This window comes from Mesoplodon bidens, assembly GCF_964165515.1.
Source record: "Mesoplodon bidens genome assembly, chromosome: 10".
Lineage (NCBI taxonomy): Eukaryota > Metazoa > Chordata > Mammalia > Artiodactyla > Ziphiidae > Mesoplodon > Mesoplodon bidens.
The window spans coordinates 80,905,324-80,924,971 of record NC_138172.1 but is presented as its reverse complement, the minus strand read 5'-3'; the positions used below and the strand labels follow the sequence as shown (position 1 = coordinate 80,924,971).

At 39.8% G+C, this 19,648-nt stretch overlaps 1 protein-coding gene across 1 annotated transcript in view; it reads left to right on the top strand.

Moving 5' to 3' along the window:
- PKHD1 (PKHD1 ciliary IPT domain containing fibrocystin/polyductin) overlaps positions 1-19,648 on the top strand; it is a gene marked incomplete at its 3' end in the record, with an annotated part of 426,508 nt that overhangs the window by 46,606 nt on the left and 360,254 nt on the right. Inside the window, exons 28-32 of the mRNA XM_081247000.1 lie at positions 9,044-9,174; positions 11,930-12,065; positions 14,825-15,020; positions 15,718-15,785; positions 17,449-19,041. Of these exons, the coding sequence (XP_081103126.1) occupies positions 9,044-9,174; positions 11,930-12,065; positions 14,825-15,020; positions 15,718-15,785; positions 17,449-19,041 (2,124 nt within the window). The remainder of the gene's footprint in view (positions 1-9,043; positions 9,175-11,929; positions 12,066-14,824; positions 15,021-15,717; positions 15,786-17,448; positions 19,042-19,648) is intronic.

Below are 19,648 nucleotides of genomic sequence, written 5' to 3'. Positions count from 1 at the left end.
TCCAAATTAATCTCTGCTAAGACTGAGGGGAAAGGGAAGGAGAGAGAGATTCTAGCTGCTACTTTCTTTATTACTGGATTTAAACTTTCCTTCTGAACCCTTCCTCCACCCTGCCACCTACCTAGTACCAACCAGTATCAGTCAGTGCATCCATCCATCCATCCATGCATCACTCAACGCTGACTAAGCCACCCTGTGGAAAGCCCTGTGCCAGGTGCTGAAGACCTTGGTTCTCAAAGTGTGGTTCTGGACCAGCAGTATCTCCATCATCTGGGAGCTTGTTAGAAATGAAGTCTCAGGCCCCATCTCTCACCTCCTAATCAATCTGCATGTTCACAGGATCCTCAGGCAATTTCTATGAATAGGGCAGTTTGAGCAATACCGCTATTGGGGATTTAAAGAGAACCAGGCTGAGTCCTACCAACAAGGAATTTACAGAACAGTTGAGTATGTAATGAATACATGTAATAATGTGATCAGTAATATTCCAAATCACTACTTGCCCATATGCCAAATGCCCTTAGAAGGATTTTTTAAAAAAAATATTGGTTCATTTCTGTGTGTTAGGTCCTAAGGTGTGGACCCTTGTGAGGCACTTCAGCTTTCAAATGGGAATGGCATTGTCACTGCCTCTCCAACTTTTAATTATTATCAACAATAATAATGACAACAATTTATTTAGCTCTTACTATGTGCCAGTCACTATGAATGTTGAGGATACAATAAATTGAAACAAAGTCCCTGCTCTCCTGGAGGTAAGTGTGTAAGAGAAAAATCTAGCAGGGGAATAGTGACAGAGGGAGTAGTGGTTGTGATAGGATGGTCACTGGCATTGGAAAAATGACAAGGATGTCACTGGAGGATGGAGACAGGGAGGAGGTGAAGGAATGAGTCCTGGGGAAATCTTGGAGGAGATTCTAGGCAGAGGGAACACCAAATGATAAAATCTTAAGTCAGAATGAGCTCAGCTTGTTCCAGCCAAGAAGGTTGCTGTGGCTGGAATAAATTGAGTGAGGGGGGTGGTAGGAGATGACTGGGAGCAGATCATATGGCTTTAGAGGCTATGAAAGGATATTGGGTTTTTGTTATTGTTGTTTTGGCCATGCCGTGTGGCATGTGGGATCTTAGCTCTCTGACCAGGGATTCAACCTGCGCCCCCTGCAGTGGCAGCTCGGAGCCCTAACCATTGGATTGCCCGGGAAGTCTGAAAGGATGTTGGCTTTAATTCTGAGTAAGACAGGTGCCATTGGAAAATTTTAAGTGCAAAAGCAACATGATCTGACTTAGGCTGCTGTGTGAGGATATACTGTAGTGAGGCAAGGATGGAGGCTACTGAAGCCATCCAGGGGAGAGATAATGTTGGGTTGGACTAGGGCAATATCTCTTAGAAATATATGTTTATCATTTTATTGCTGTTGCTTGTGCCTTGGTGTCCTATCTAAGAAACGATTGCCTAATCCAATGTCACAAGATTTATGCCTATATTTTGTTCTAAGAGTTTTATAGCTTTAGCTCTTGCATTTAGATGTATAATTCATTTTTAGTTAATTTTCATATATAGTATGGGTTAGGGGTCTGTATTCGTTTTCTAGGGCTGCTTAACGAGGTACCGCAAACTAGATGGCTTAAATAACAGAAATTTATTGTCTCACAGTTCTGGAGGCTATAAGTCTGGTATCAAGATGTCAGTGGAGGTGATTCCTTCTGCAACAGCCTGTGAGAAAGAATTTGTTTCATGCCTCTCCCCAAGATTCTGGTAGTCTGCTGGCAATCTTTGGCATTCCTTGGGTTGTAAAAGCATCACCCTGATCTCTGCCATTATCTTCACATGGTGTTCTCCCTGTGTCTTTTATGTGCCCAAATTTTCCCTTATTATAAGGACACTAGTCATATTGAATTAAGGAACCACCCTACTCCAATATGACCTTGTCTTAGCTAACTACATCAGTAATGACCCTATTCCCAAATAAGGTCACATTATGAGGTACAAGTGGCCAGGACTACAACATATGAATTTTGAGGGGGACACAATTCAGGACTTATCTTCCTGGTGTTGAGCCCTAGGGTTGGGGTGCCCAATATGTGGCTCAAACCCCTCACTCCCCAGGGAGGGTCCCCGAGCCTGAGATATCCCCCTTTTTTTCTGTGTCCCTTGCTAGGGGTGTGGGTCCTGAGCTGATTGCTTCTCCTCCCTTCCCACCAACTCTGTGAGGATTTTCTTACAGCCTTGGTTGTAGAAGAACCTTTCTGCCAGCCTCCAGGTTGTTTGCAGTGAGAGTTGCTCCACATGTAGATGTATTTTGATGTGTTTGTTGGGGGAGGTGAGCTCCACATCATGCTACTCTGCCACCTGATCTCCCCAATTACAGCTGTTTTATAAGGTATTTTAATGTCTGGCAGAAGACCCCTTCACTCTTATTTTTGAAATTCTGTTTTCTGGCTATTGTTTATTTTTCATTGAATTTTAAAATCAGCTTGTCTAATTTAAATTAAAAATGATTTTTGTATTTTTATCATGATTGTATTGATGCTTTAGTTTAACTTAGAAAGATATGCCACAAGCATCTTAGGTAGCCTCATCCACAAGAGGGCAGATAGCAGAAGCAAGAAGAACTACAATTCTGCAGCCTGTGGAAGGAAAGACCATATTCACAGAAAGATAGACAAAATGAAAAGGCAGAGGACTTCATACCAGATGAAGGAACAAGATAAAACCCCAGAAAAATAACTAAATGAAGTGGAGATAGGCAGCCTTCCAGAAAAAGAATTCACAATAATGATGGTGAAGATGATCCAGGACCTCGGAAAAAGAATGGAGGCAAAGATCGAGAAGATGCAAGAAATATTCAACAAAGACCTAGAAGAATTAAAGAACAAACACCTAGAAGAATTAAAGAACAAACAAACAGAGATGAACAATACAATAACTGAAATGAAAAATACACTAGAAGGAATCAATAGCAGAGTAACTGAGGCAGAAGAACGGATAAGTGACCTGGAAGACAGAATGGTGGAATGCACTGCCATGGAACAGAATAAAGAAAAAAGAATGAAAAGAAATGAAGACAGCCTAAGAGACCTCTGGGACAGCATTAAACACAACAACTTTTGCATTATAGGGGTCTCAGAAGGAGAAGAGAGAGAGAAAAGACCCGAGAAAATATTTGAAGAGATTACAGTCGAAAACTTCCCTAACGTGAGAAAGGAAATAGCCACCCAAGTCCAGGAAACACAGAGAGTCCCAGGCAGGATAAACCCAAGGAGAAACATGCCGAGACACACAGTAATCAAATTGGCAAAAATAAAAGACAAAGAAATATTATTGAAAGCAGAGGGGGAAAATGACAAATAACATACAAGGGAACTCCCATAAGGTTAACAGCTGATTTCTCAGCAGAAACTCTACAAGCCAGAAGGGAGTGACACGATATATGTAAAGTGATGAAAGGGAAGAACCTACAACCAAGATTACGCGGCAAGGATCTCATTCAGATTCGACGGAGAAATCAAAATCTTTACAGACAAGCAAAAGCTAAGAGAATTCAGCACCACCAAACCAGCTCTACAACAAATGCTAAAGGAACTTCTCTAAGTGGGAAACACAAGAGAAGAAAAGGACCTATAAAAACAAACTCATAACAATTAAGAAAATGGTAATAGGAACATACATATCGATAATTACCTTGAACATGAATGCATTAAATGCTCCAAGCGAAAGACACAGGCTTGCTGAATGGATACAAAAACAAGACCCATATATATGCTATCTACAAGAGACCCACTTCAGACCTAGAGACACAGACAGACTGAAAGTGAGGGGATAGAAAAAATATTCCATGCAAATGGAAATCAGAAGAAAGCTGGAGCAGCAATACTCATATCAGATAAAATAAACTTAAAGAATGTTACAAGAGACAAGGAAGGACACTACGTAATGATCAAGGGATCAATCCAAGAAGATATAACAATTATAAATATATATGCACCCAACATAGGAGCACCTCAATACATAAGGCAACTGCTAACAGCTGTAAAAGAGGAAATCGACAGTAACACAATAATAGTGGGGGACTTTAACACCTCACTTCCACCAATGGACAGATCATCCAGACAGAAAATAAGGAAACACAAGCTTTAAATGACACAATAGACCAGATAGATTTAATTGATATTTATAGGACATTCCATCCAAAAACAGCAGATTACACTTTCTTCTCAAGTGCACACAGAACATTCTCCAGGATAGATCACATCTTGGGTCACAAATCAAGCCTTGGTAAATTTAAGAAAACTGAAATCATATCAAGCATGTTTTCCGACCACAATGCTATGAGATTAGAAATGAATTACAGGGAAAAAAACGTAAAACACACAAACACATAGAGGCTAAACAATACGTTACTAAATAACCAAGAGATCACTGAAGAAATCAAAGAGGAAATCAAAAAATACCTAGAGACAAATGACAATGAAAACACGATGATCCAAAAACCTATGGGATGCAGCAAAGGCAGTTCTAAGAGGGAAGTATATAGCAATACAAGCCTACCTCAAGAAACAAGAAAAATCTCAAATAAACAATCTAAGCTGACACCCAAAGGAACTAGAGCAAGAAGAACAAACAAAACCCAAAGTTAGTAGAAGGAAAGAAATCATAAAGATCAGAGCAGAAATAAGTAATAATAAATAAATAATAAATAATAAGTAATAATAAAGAAAACAATAGCAAAGATCAATAAAACTAAAAGCTTGTTATTTGAGAAGATATACAAAATTGACAGACCTTTAGCCAGACTCATCAAGAAAAAGAGGGAGAGGACTCAAATCAATAAAATTAGAAATGAAAAAGAAGTTACAATGGACACCACAGAAATACAAAGCTTCATAAGAGACTACTAGGAGCAACTCTATGCCAATAAAATAGACAACCTGGAAGAAATGAACAAATTCTTAGAAAGGTATAACCTTCCAAGACTGAACCAGGAAGGAATAGAAAATATGAACAGACCAATCACAAGTAATGAAATTGAAACTGTGATTAAAAACCTTCCAACAAACAAAAGTCTAGGACCAGATGGCTTCACAGGTGAATTCTATCAAACATTTAGAGAAGAGCTAACACCCATCCTTCTGAAACCCTTCCAAAAAATCGCAGAGGAAGGAACACTCCCAAACTCATTCTAACTCATCACCCTGATACCAAAACTAGACAAAGATTCTACAAAAAAAAATTACGGACCAATATCACTGATGAGTGTAGATGCAAAAATCCTCAACAAAATACTAGGAAACAGAATCCAACAACACATTAAAAGGATCGTACACCATGATCAAGTAGGATTTATCCCAGGGATGCAAGGATTCTTCAATATACACAAATCAATCAATGTGATAAACCATATTAACAAACTGAAGAATAAAAACCACATGATCATCTCAATAGATGCAGAAAAAGCTTTTGACAAAATTCAACACCCATTTATGATAAAAACTCTCCAGAAAGTGGGCATAGAGGGAACCTACCTCAACATAATAAAGGCCATATATGACAAACCCACAGCAAATATCATTCTCAGTGGTGAAAAACTGAAAGCATTTCCTCTAAGATCAGGAGCAAGACAAGGATGTCCACTCTTATGACTATTATTCAACATAGTTTTGGAAGTCCTAGCCACGGCAATCAGAGAAGAAAAAGAAATAAAAGGAACACAAATTGGAAAAGAAGAAGTAAAACTGTCACTGTTTGCATGACATGATACTATACATAGAGAATCCTAAAGATGCTACCAGAAAACTACTAGAGCTAATCAATGAATTTGGTAAAGTTTCAGGATACAAAATTAATGCACAGAAATCTCTTGCATTCCTATACACTAACAACAAAAGTTCAGAAAGAGAAATTAAGGAAGCAACCCCATTTACCATTGCAACAAAAAGAATAAAATACCTAGGAATAAACCTACCTAAGGAGACAAAAGACCTGTATGCAGAAAACTGTAAGACACTGATGAAAGAAATCAAAGATGACACAAACAGATGGAGAGATATACCATGTTCTTGGATTGGAAGAATCAATATTGTGAAAATGACAGTACTACCCAAAGCAATCTACAGATTCAGTGCAATCCATATCAAATTACCAGTGGCATTTTTTACAGAACTAGAACAAAAAAATCTTAAAATTTGTATGGAGACACAAAAGACCCCAAATAGCCAAAGCAGTCTTGAGGGAAAAAAACGGAGCTGCAGGAATCAGACTCCCTGACTTCAGACTATACCACAAAGCTACACTAATCAAGACAGTATGGTACTGGCACACAAACAGAAATATAGATCAATGGAACAGGATAGAAAGCCCAGAGATAAACCCACGCACCTATGGTCAACTAATCTATGACAAAGGAGGCAAGGATATACAATGGAGAAAAGACAGCCTCTTCAATAAGTGGTGATGGGAAAACTGGACAGCTACATGTAAAAGAATGAAATTAGAACACTCCCTAACACCATACACAAAAATAAACTCAGAATGGATTAGAGATTTAAATGTAAGACTGGACACTATAAAACTCTTAGAGGAAAACATAGGAAGAACACTCTTTGACATAAATCACAGCAAGATCTTTTTTTGATCCACTTCCTAGAGTAATGGAAATAAAAACAAACACATGGGACCTAATAAAACAAAAGCTTTTGCAAAGCAAAGGAAACTGTACAAACAAGATGAAAAGACAACCCTCAGAATGGGAGAAAATATTTGCAAACAAATCAATGGACAAAGGATTAATCTCTAAAATATATAAACAGCTTATGCAGCTCAATATTAAAAAAACAAAAAACCCAATCAAAAAATGAGCAGTAGACCTAAATAGACATTTCTTCAAAGAAGACATACAGTGGCCAAGAAGCACATGACAAGTTGCTCAACATCACTAATTATTAGAGAAATGCAAATCAAAACTACAATGAGGTATCACCTCACACCAGTTAGGAAGGGCGTCATCAGAAAATCTACAAACAAGAAATGCTGGAGAGGGTGTGGAGAAAACGGCACCCTCTTGCACTGTTGGTGGGAATGTAAATTGATAAGCCACTATGGAGAACAGTATGGAGATTCCTTAAAAATCTAAAAATAGAACTACCATATGACCCAGCAACCCCACTACTGGTCATATACCCAGAGAAAGCAATAATTCAGAAATACACATGCACCCCAGTGTTAATTGCAGCACTATTTACAATAGCCAGGTCATAGAAGCAACCTAAATGCCCACTGATAGACGAATGGATAAAGAAGTTGTGGTACATATATACAGTGGAATATTAGTCATAAAAAGGGACGAAATTTGGTCATTTATAGAGACATAGATGGATCTAGAGAGTGTCATACAGAGTGAAGGAAGTCAGAAAGAGAAAAATATCGTATATTTATGCATATGTGTGGAATCTTAAAAAATGGTACAGATGAACCGGTTTGCATGGCAGAAATAGAGACATAGATGTAGAGAACAAACGTACGGACACCAAGAGGGAAAGTGGCAGGTGGGGTGGTGGTGGTATGAATTGGGTGATTGGGATTGACATGTATACACTAATATGTATAAAATAGATAACTAATAAGAACCTGCTGTATAAAAAATAAAATTCAAAAAAAGAAAGATATGCCACCTTACAATGTTCACTCTTTCCATACATTTACTTTAGTTTTCTTATTTAAGTTTTAACCCATCTGTTAACGTTTGTCAGCAGCATTTCAAAGCTTTCTTCACATTTCTTCATACTCTTGAATTGTTCTTGTCAAGATTGTTTCCAGATATTGTATCTTTTATGTTGCTATTGTATGTTGGCTCTTCTTCAATGTTATTCTTTAACTTAGAAGTTTATTGTAGTCTTGTCCTGAATCTTAAGGGCATATTTATATATTTAACTTCAGGGTAATATTCCATTTAGTCACGTGCTCCTGAAAGAGTTTCATCAGGTTGTATAAATTTCCTTTCTCACCCTTACACATTTGGGAATGACAACCTTGCTTCTGTGGCCTCTCCCCACTGGCATGGGGTATGTGTCTCTATTTGATGGCTTCATTGCCTCTCTTATATCCCTTTCTGGAAAGATGGCAGACCAGAATCATTGCTCATCAACAATAAGTGGGCTTCCTGTCCATCAGCTGGATCAAGGGCTGCTCCTCCAAATGGTATTGTGTGCCGTGATATCAGTGCGATTGGTGCCATTCCTTCTCTTACTGAAGTTTGTGGTGAGGAGATGGGGGTTTCTGAGGTTGCTCCTCCTCAGTGGTCAGTACCGAAATCCTGGCGGCACTTGGTGACAATGACAGTCACTTCTATATCATCATGGCGACCAGAACATAGTCTGTGGTATCGAATCACAAAGCTGGAAGGGTTAAGGCTGTCATTTAAAGATGAGGGAGTGGGAATTCCCTGGTGGTCCGGTGGTTAGGACTCTGAGCTTTCACTGCTGAGGGCCAGCTTCAGTCCCTGGTCGGGGAGCTAAGATCCTGCAAGCCGAGTGGCATGGCCAAAAAAAAAAAAAAAAAAAAAGGTGAGGGAGTTGAGGACCAGTGAACTCAGGGACAATAATGCATATGATCTGCTCTAAGTGGTAGAGCAGTCTATAGCCCTGACTCTGGGCCCCCTGCTCTATCTACTGTCTTACACTTGCTCCCTTATACTGGTTTCTTGGGAAGAGAGTATGTTTTATAGAATTGGCAGGGATGATGTTCAAAAATCTAGAGCAGAAGCAGTTTCCAGAGACCATCTATTGATACTTCTCTGTTCCATGGCTGTGTTTTATCTCTATGTTTTAGTCTTAAATATCTCCTTCTCTCTGCCCTTCAGTCACTGTATCTCCCATCTTATTTAGTAGTTTATATTTTTAACTTCAGTCTTTTTCTGCAGTTTGAACATGCCTTGTGTTTTGACTAAGGAGTTTCATATTTTGATTTCATTTATTTTTCTTGTGGATAGTTAATTATTGTCTATCTGTATGGCTGTGTGTCCTATCTGAAAATGCTGCTTTTGTACAGGAGGGCTCTGGGCCACCATCCGAGGCTCTAGTTTGGAAGATGTTAGCCTGGTTTTATTTGGATCCCAGTTTTGTGCCATTAATGTCACCACAAGCAATTCACGAAGAATTCAATGCAAAGTTCCACCCAAGGTAAGTGGAATCTTTTGGCATCTCCTCTCTGAGTGAGTGACCATTATTAACGTATAGTGTAAGGTTCTCAGTGAATTGTTTCTTCGAACTAAGTTAACTGACATGACGTTTTCATCATGAGAGCATGCTTATGTTGCTTACATGGAAGCACTTCTGTTATGAATTGGGAAGCTGACCCGCCAATGGGGCTTGTAATTAGCATCAGTTAATTTCTTTTAAAAGAAGACAACCAGACAGTCCCAGTCCATACTCTTAATGATTATTAGTGCCACAGAGTAAATACATTTACCTAGTGCACATTCTGAGTGTTGGTTTGCAAGACATATATCTTAGAATCTCGCTTCTTTCTCAAGTAAAAAAATAACTTAGTTTTCATTAGCAGTTTTGTTTTCTGGCATGGATGGGACTGGTGGAACTTGGAATCCTCTAGAATGTCTGGTTCCTATGAAATAACTTCCTAGTTAGTCCCTACTGCTTCCCTTGTTTCTTAGAAACAAGTCCCTTAGCTTTCCCATCCCTCTTCAGCTGGTGCTATCCCATAGATGGCATAAGAGTTTTTGGTCCAGACCCTTCCCTGGTGCTGTGGGTGAGAGTCATGCTCACAGCTGAAATTGAACTTCCTATTCAGAGTTCACTTCAGTGCCATCAAGATTCCTAGCACATCCATGACCCCCAAAGAAGGCTGTCTGCTGGACAATAAAGATCTCTGGAAGAAGAGAGGGTTCAGAATAATCTTTGATCTCTGGTCCCATATTTTTATCTCATCCAGTTATTCAAATATTATGAAATGTTAGCTTTTATATATAAACTGCATGCAATTCTAATATGTGTTATAATTTGTATATTTCCCATTGGACATTTAGATAATTTCCAAAATTTCTTATTTCCTATATTTACTGTGTACTTACTATGTGCCAACAATAACAGCACAGAGATATAAAGCTTTGGACATGGATATCCAGTTGTCTGAAACTCTTTTTAAATAATACTCTCACCATCGCTGTGTGGGTGTCTGATTTCTGGTGCCTTGGCCAACATTGAGTATTAGCACTTTAGCTATATTTACCATTTTAATGGGTAAAATTTGTACTGTTTGAATTTCTTTTACTAGAGAGAATAAAAATTAGGAAAGCCAACTTTTAATTGAACAAAGCAATACATGCAAAGTTCAAAAGAAAATAGTAAGACAATCATACTCTCTCGTACCCACTTCCCCATTCTTCAGTACCCCCTTTCTGAAACAACCACTTTAAATTCCTTTGAATATAGTTACAGTGTCATTTGTTGGTTAAATCAGTAAACCATATTTACATTATTAAACTATTTGAATGATACTGACAGAATCAGGCAATATATAATTTTTATAGTTTGTCTTTTTCTTAGAGTTTTTTACTTTATAAATTTATTTATTTGTTTGTTTTTGTCTGTGTTGGGTCTTCGTTGCTGTGCGTTGACTTTCTTTAGTTGCAGTGAGCGGGGGCTACTCTTCGTTGTGGTGTGTGGGCTTCTCATTGTGGTGGCTTCTCTTGCTGCGGAGCACGGGCTCTAGGTGCATGGGCCTTAGTAGTTGTGGCATGCGGGCTCAGTAGCTGTGGCATATGGGCTTAGTTGCTCCACGGCATGTGGGATCTTCCTGGACCAGGGCTCAAACCTGTGTCCCCTGCATTTGCAGGCGGATTCTTAACCACTGTGCCACCAGGGAAGTCCCTAGAGTTTTTTTTTTTTTCATGTCTTCCTTATTATAAAAATCCTCTATCTTAAAAAAATTTCATTATGTCAGTTGCTCTTTTTTCTTGAAGCTCCCTCTTCTTCTGCTTCAATCTAACTTGGTGTTTTCTAGATTTATTCTATAGGTTTCATCCTAGTATTTCCCTTGACTGCTCTCCTGAGTAGCTTCACTGTTTCTTGGAGTTTTTTTTCTCTTTTTTTGGTTATTGCTTATTTTATAAGATAATAGCCTTAAGAAATATCCCAAGAAAGAAAATGTGGGAGGGAAGTTTTCTTAGTACTTAAATATCTCAAAGTACTCTCACACTTGATGTATAGTTTAGCTAGATATAGATGTTTATTTGAAATTGCGTTTTTTTTGCAGAACCAATTGGTGTGTTAATTGCAAATCATTCTTCTTTACTCTTTAATCTGTTGGATGCTGTACTTGCCTATTCTAAGCACTTGTCACTGTGTGTGTGCATGTGAGAGAGACAGAGACAGAGAGAGACACACAGAGAGACTTCAAAGTAGCAAATATAGTCTTTAAAAACAATTTTCTTGAAATTAACCCTTTAAACTAATTCTGTATGGACTTTGCTCAACTCAGTCTTATTTACAGAGTTTTTATTTTATTTTTAAAAAATATTTATTTATTTATTTTCCTTATTTTTTTGGCGGTGTTAGGTCTTAGTTGTGGCACACGGGATCTTCGTTGAGGCATGTGGGACCTTTTGTTATGGTGTGTGGTCTCTTCGTTGCGGTACCCGGGCTTCTCTCTATTTGTGGCATGTGGGTTTTCTCTCTTTAGTTGTGGCGCAAGGGCTCCAGGGCGAGTGGGCTCTGTAGTTTGCAGCACACGGGCTCTCTCGTTGAGATGCAAGAGCTCAAAGTTGTGGCTCGTGGGCTTAGTTGTGCCGTGGCATGTGGGATCTTAGTTCCCTGACCAGGGATCGAACCTGCGTCCCCTGCATTGGAAGGTCGATTCTTTACCACTGGATGACTAGGGGAGTCCCCAGAGTTTTGATTTTAAAAATTAATTTTTCAGGGGGAAGATGGACCTACAGTGAATGTGACTGTGATCAGAGGGGACCATTCTGTGGTTCTTCCCAAGGCATTTACTTACGTCTCCTCTTTAAATCCAGTAATCGTGTCTCTCAGCAGAAACAGAAGCGGCATAGCAGGTAAAATACCTGATCCTGCAGGATCTTTTCAGCTTAAAGCACTGATTGTATAAAAAGGCAAACAATGGCCTGTTAATTTTATTGAAGATAGTATTATATTTTGGATGGAAGTTATTTTTCTGAAAACCTGGAGACTGATTTTCTCCTCTTAGCCATCATTGAATAAATCTCCTTATATCTATTTTTCTCTCTGTAAAATTGGGACCATTTCTATCCTGAAAATGACATGGAAATTCGAAATTAAAAATTCAGTAAATATGTATTGTATACCTACTATGTGCCAATAATAATAGCACAGACATATAGTAGACATTAATCTTTGTCATTAATTTATAGAATTATTAGCCTCAGTTTACAGATTAGGAAACTAAAGAACAGAGAGAATAAGTTACTTGTCTAAGATGTTATTTGGTAGTAACAACCTGGTAGTAAGTACCAGAGTTGGGGTTTGAACTCAGGCAGTCTGGTTGCAGATTCCAAGCACGCAGCCACTTACAGTTTATTGTAAAATAGCATTTGGGGCAGCAGGTCCTTTCATAGCAGTTATTTGATATGATTAGAAAATAGTATATTCTGATTAACTTGTTCCTTGAGAGACATATATATAAAGAGTGTATTCTTTAGCATCCAACTACATGAAATGATTTAATCTTTCTTTGATGATTCAGATGATATGACAGGATGGAATTATGACAATTTATTATCATGTCATAACATATAGATTTGGAAAAGTAGCAGGTAGCACTGTGTTCTGGTTAATTGGGTGCCAGTTGACAGAGTTTATGGCAGACATGTCTAAGGGTTTATTATACAAGACCATCAAATTTCCTAAAGAAACAGCCTGGACTAAATTTTTCTGATACTATTTTCATTTTCCATTGCTCAAGAGTACATAAAGGGAGGTGTCCTTTAGCTTCTCAATATTATTCAGCTCAGATAGTGCAGAAGAAGAATTTGCTGCCTGAGGCGACCAAAGTGTGTAAAATTCCTTAGTGGTATAGATTCTTCCCAACGAAGTAGAAAAGGGAGGAGGGAGCTCTGTGTTCTATTCAGATTTCAGTGATTTTGGCTCTTAATAAAATTTCCCACCTATAATGAAAAGAATAAATACATTGCATCAGTGCCTCAAAGGCATCTCAGATTAGCTTGACAATTGACCAAGAGCCCAAGGAGTTCATGTTATTGATACATACAACATGATGCATTATTTGCAGGATTTACACTTGCAATGAGATCTTTCTACAGGCAGAATAAAGAAGAACTTGTTATAAAACCCACAGTGAGTGGTGCCCTATTGGGAAAGCTTCTTTTGAAAGTTGGAGGGCTACATATCTCCATCCAGGAGATGCTGCTGCTGCTGATGACAATAGAGCCAAGATGAAATCAAAGAAAAAAGAAGAGGGGCAGGGAAGGAGGAGGAAGGATTTGATGTGAGAGACCATTAGTGTGATTTTTGCCATCAGCGCCTGATCTGAATGAATTCCAACTCAACCACTCCTTGGGCACAATACTTAACTTCCTTTATCTTTAGCTTCTCCAACTGTTAGGTAGGAATAAGTCTTTCAACGTTATTGGGAAAAATGGAGATAAAGTATCAGTAGATAAAAGTACCTAGTCCAGGAACTAACACAGAGTAGCACTCAGTAAATGCTTTATTGAAGTGAGCACCATCATTCTGCCAGATACTGGGTGTTGTATACATGGGCCAAAGATGGCCTCTCTACATTGGCCCCATGTGGTTTCCTTCTTCACAGCAGGCTGGGATCCATTAGCTGAAAAGTCCGCCAATGCCAAATTCAAGTTCTTACACACCTAATTGTTTTAAATGTAGCCCCAATAAGCAGATTTTCTATAACCTTTTAGAGCCTATCTGCTTTACATACCCTGCAAAACTTCATTTAACATCTGATAGCCGTATCTGTTCCTCTTGATACTCAATAAATATATGAGATAAAATGAAGTGTCCGTAGTACACATGGCACTTTAGTAGAGTTGCTAATAAACTAAAAAAGGTATTGAGACACAAGACTGGACTCAGGCCCTCACATTTCCATTAATCAGCTCTGAGACCTGGGCTACTGAGCCTTAGTTTCCTCGAAAGCAAAATGCCAGTCCTGCTAACTGCCCTGCATATGTTATCAGGACAGTGTGAGGGTCAAATGGGATAATGTGGGTGAAAGGGCTCTGTAACTGCAAATGACTGCGCTCATATATAGCATTGCTATGGGGCTCAGTGCATAATCAAGACAGAGCTTTAGACTTTTATCTTCAGAAAAGTAGAGGCTACAAAAAGACATGGAGTGTTATTTTCTGGTTATGAAGACCATCATAACTACTTGATTTGCCTTTGCATGGAGGTGAATTAATGCCTCTTGTGTACAATTGTCCTGACAATTTTTCTTTCTATGCCCTTGAAGTTATAGGCTGTAGCTCTATTAAAAGAGTTGTAAGTTTCATGATAAAAATTAGGTTGGCATTAAAAGCTTTTTCAAATTATTTTTATTTTATTTGTTTTGGCCATGCTTCATGGCTTGCAGGATCTTAGTTCCCTGACCAACGATCAAACCTGGTTCCATCAGTGAAAGCGCCAAGTCCTAACCATTGGACTGCCAGGGAATTCCCGGCATTAAAACTCTTAATCAGAGTATTATGCACAGGGCTAACCATGTGTTTAATCTCGAAAGATAATCTTAGAATTGAATAAATGGTTGAGACCACAAATCCACTTCACAGGGGCTAATGGATTCTTTTCAACACAGGAGGTGAGACCCTTTCCATTGGAATGGCGCTGCCAATGAACCACACGGATTTGGATGCTCAAGTCCACATTGGGGACACCAGAGCTCAAGTCCGAGCACAGGCAGCTCAGGGCCTGGAGGTGGTGCTGCCCCCGCTGCCTGCTGGGCTCCACGGAATCTCAGTCTCCATCAATGGGGCCCATATTCACGCACAAGGGTGAGGTGGACCCTTGCCATTCATTTTAAGTCTGTTGATGGTCTAGCGATTCAGTTGAGGAATTCTAGTTTTGAGTTAGGTCTTTATTTTTTCTTCTTCTGAAGTTAAGGGATAAACATATGAGAGCCCTAAAATTTGAACAAATCTTGGAGACCCTACAGGACAGTTCACTCTCAAGACCAGTTTTTGGCTTACTAGTTGGGGAAAGGAGAACTTTCTGGAACTAAGACGTCATGTCTCTCAGTTGGGTTGGGATGGGATGGGATGGGCATCTCTATGTGAGGAGGAAGAGTCTGTGCTTAATAAGAGACTGATTTCACTAAGACCTTTAATAATAACGGTGTCTTGGGCTTTGAATAAATGGCTTTAATTACTGCACAAGCCGTGCTCAGTCCTCTTTACCCTGAAGTCCCTCTGCCCAGTCTTTCTCCAGAAGTTCCCTTGCTTCATTCCAGAAAGTAGCTAAACTATGAGGCTGATGTGCCCACTTGATATTGGAGCAGGAAAATATCCCACATAGCTTCTCTTCTTCACGTTTCCTTCCTTCTCTGGTGGACAGTGCCCCTCACCTGTGCTCTCCATCACAGCCTCCTTTCTTCTTCTCCCCCCAATACATACATCTCCGCTGTCTTGTGCCTTCTTTTCTCTTTTTTTCTGACTCTCAGTTATTTCATGACCATCTCCCCATTTTCTATAGTGTGGATCTTCACATCCAGTACATCACAGAAGTCTTCAGCATCCAGCCTTGCTGTGGGTCCCTTCTGGGTGAGTGGCTTTGACCTGACTGGTATTATTTATTCAGCAAGTCTACTCCCTGGATATTCAGAGTTTGTTCCTGGTGAGACCAGAGAAGGGGCTGCAGGGAGAGGTGCTTTCCCCTGCACTGGGAACTGAGTGACATACTTTGGAGGGTGTGAAAACTCAGGATCCCTTAGCCCAGTGAGTTCAGGAAATTAAAGAATTTTTACGATAAGGAGATGTGCCTGGTTTTCTTTTTTCCTAATGGAAGGAGGCTGAAACATCTAAAAAGTGGCACATCTCGAGTACATATCACTGAATCACTTTGCTGTACATCAGAAATGAACACAATATTTTAGATAAACTATATTTCGATTAAAAAAACAACAGTAGAAAACAAGAGAAGAGCTTCCTGAGAGCCTTTTTGATACTGCATATTCAAGGACAAGAGGGATGAGTCTTTGACGTCTTTGCTTGCTCTAGGGATGAAGATGAAGGATGAGACAGAGTCAGAAACACAAATGCCAATATGGGAGATGTCAGGACAGGACAAATAGAGAAATCTAGAAAGCTACTCATTTTCAGAAAAAATTGAAAGCTATATATTTGCCTGTGATAATCATTGTGACAGTGGATGAAATAACACATTATCCTTTTTAAAATTTTTTTTTATTGGAGTATAGTTGATTTACAATGTTGTGTTAGTTTCAGGAGTATATCAAAGTGAATTAGTTATACACATACATATATCCACTCTTTTTTAGATTCTTTTCCCATATAGGCTATTGCAGAGTGTTGAGTAGTTCCCTGTGCTATATAGTAGGCACATTATCCTTCTTGAACATAGTATAATCCTTTTTAAAGCTGCTTGGCTATACCACTGATTTGATAATGATAAGGGGTATGTTGCCCCCATCCCTGTCCTGAAGATGGGATTTGATTGTGCCTCAACAAGAAAGTGAGACAATGTCCATGAATACAGCAGCAAAATTACAAGCATGTTTCAATGTTTCATTTCTTCTTGATATGTCATATACACACACACACATGACTACATAATATATGGAATACTGGAATATTAATAGAATAATATAGAAGATAAGTAGAAGACTTCAACAAATTAGATTTTTCATTAGTAAGTTTAATATATGTAGAACAATATACCTATATACTACATAATAACATAGAGAATAATATGGAATATTAGGGTAGATAATACAACAGACGACAAGAAGACTAAAGAATTTGATTTTTCATTATGTATTTGTTGTATACATATGTATATGAAATATACATATCCTTTTTCTACATAATAACTTGTAGAATCATATAGACTGACATGTTAGATAATATAGCAGATGACAAGAGCACTTCAAGAAATTTGATTTTTCATTAGTGTCCAAGTTGATGGAGGTTGCTAGGATCTATAAACATACTTGGAAATTTTGTCTTAAATATTATAAACATTCCTCTTACAGGACAATTTATATTGTTTTACTATCATGTGAAATTTAGCCCATCTGACTCCTGCCAAAATGATCACACATCAACATCGATGGGTGAGGTGAAATACTTTCACTAACACTTACCCCATCTTTTACTTAGTCCTGCTGGGGCTCACACAGGGGCTGTGAGTTCCTAGTTCTGAAATACCAGCTTTTCAGTTTTGTTCTCAATATTTGTGCTTTAGGTGGAACCATCCTCAGCATCTCAGGAAGAGGGTTCAGCAGGGACCCAGCTTTGGTTTGGGTGCTCGTGGGCAATCGGTCCTGTGACATTGTGAACTCAACGGAGACGAAGGTCTGGTGTGAGACTCCGCCAGCCCCCCTGCCGCCTGGTGCCCCAGCCCCTGTGGAGGTCTGGGCTGGCAGCCAGCCCTTCCCCCACCAACCTTTGCCAAGCCTGGTGGGGAAGGGCTTCATCTTCACATATGAAATGGCAGCAACCCCGGTGGTCACAGCCACGCGAGGAGAAATCACAAATCACAGCCTGAGGCTCTACATGGAAGGGCAGAATCTCTCCAACTCAGAGGTCCTTCTGGGGAACTTGAGCTGTGATGTTGAGACCCAGTCTCCCAGTAGCAACACAAGCCTGTCTGGGTGCGCTTTTCCTCTTCACAGTTTGGAGGCGGGCATCTATCCTCTCCAAGTACGTCAGAGACAGATGGGGTTTGCTGACATGTCTGCGATGCTCCAGCAATTTGTGGTGTTGCCTCAGATAACAGCCATTTCCCCAACACTTGGGTCCACTTGTGGAGGGACAGTACTCACGGTGAGGGGCTCGGCTCTCAATTCCAGCAGGAGGTCAGTTCAGGTTGACATTTCAGGTCCTTTCACTTGTGTGATTTTGAGTTTGGGGGACCAGATGGTCCTCTGTCGGATTACCCCAGTGGGTAACCCCTTGCCTGGCACTTCCTTCACTCTGAATGTCACTGTCCTGGTTAATGGGCTGCCCGGTGCCTGTCAGGGGAATTGCACTCTTTTCTTGTGTGAAGAGACAACTCCTGTCCTGGACGCCTGGACCATGACCATCAGTGGGTCTCTGACCACAGTGCTGATTAGGGGTCAGAGGTTAGGTACCGCGGCTGATGAACCAATGGTGTTTGTGGATGATCTCCTTCCTTGCACTGTGACTTTCTTTAATACAAGCCACGTGGCATGCTGGATCAGTGATTTGGCCCCAGGACCCCACTACCTGTCAGTTTTTCATACAAGATATGGGTATGCTTGCTCTGGTTACGTTTACAGACACTTCCACATTTTGCCTCAAGTGTTTCATTATTTCCCCAAGAATTTCAGCCTCCATGGTGGAAGCCTCTTGACCTTGGAGGGTACAGCCCTGAGGGGACGGAACTCCACTTTAGTCTACGTTGGCCAGCGGGCCTGCTTGACTGTGAACCTCAGCTCTGAGCTCATCCAGTGCGCTGTTCCTGCAGGGAATGGCTCCGTTGCCCTGGACATAGAGGTAGATGGACTTTCTTACCAGGTGGGCGTCATTGGTTACAGCGACGCCTTCACCCCCGAATTGCTCTCAGTTTCTCAGACTGATGACGTCTTAACGTTTTCAGTGGCTGGGATCTCAGGAGCTGCGAACGTTGACATTTTTATTGGGATGTTCCCCTGTGTGGGTGTCTCTGGCAACCATACCCTTCTCCAGTGTGTGGTCCCATCCCTTCCTGCCGGGGAGTACCAAGTCAGAGGTTATGACCACCTGAGAGGGTGGGCCTCATCTATCCTGGTGTTCACATCCAGAGTGACCGTTACAGCAGTGACTGAGAACTTCGGTAAGTCAGGCAGATGAGGCAGAAGAGCTTTCTTTATATAAGTAGATCAGTAGCTCCTGTCCCTATTCTGTGAGGTAGGAAATCAACATCAGTCTGAATGACAGAAGGAGAGAGAAGCCGGTTTTCCTCTTACAGTCCCAGCTTCCTCCTAAAACTTTGTCATGCTCCATTTATGAGGCTTTGTTTTTTATCGAGGAGATTGTGCATATCCTCTAAGTGTTTGATTGTATTTTAATTTGATACATTAACCCGCTTTAATTTGTGCTTTAAATTAAGTAATACCATTTGTAAGAGCTCATAATTTGATCATTTAAGTAGAGCATAAATGCCTTCATTTATTTTTAAACCTATCTGCCAATTTGAATTGTTTTAAACTTATTAAATATGATTAATTTTTATCATTTTGTACTATTTCACAGACGAATTCACACTCCACCAATAATAAGTCAAATGCACAGTACGATTGCACTGGTTGAACTTTTTCTCCTTTTAGATGTATTGATATTTGCTTTGTCTTTTTTTCCAATGATGTTCTGGGTTTCTGTCCCCTTAATGTCTTAACTACACTTGAGATAGCTCAAATGCGATTGTGATGCAGAAAGTTTAG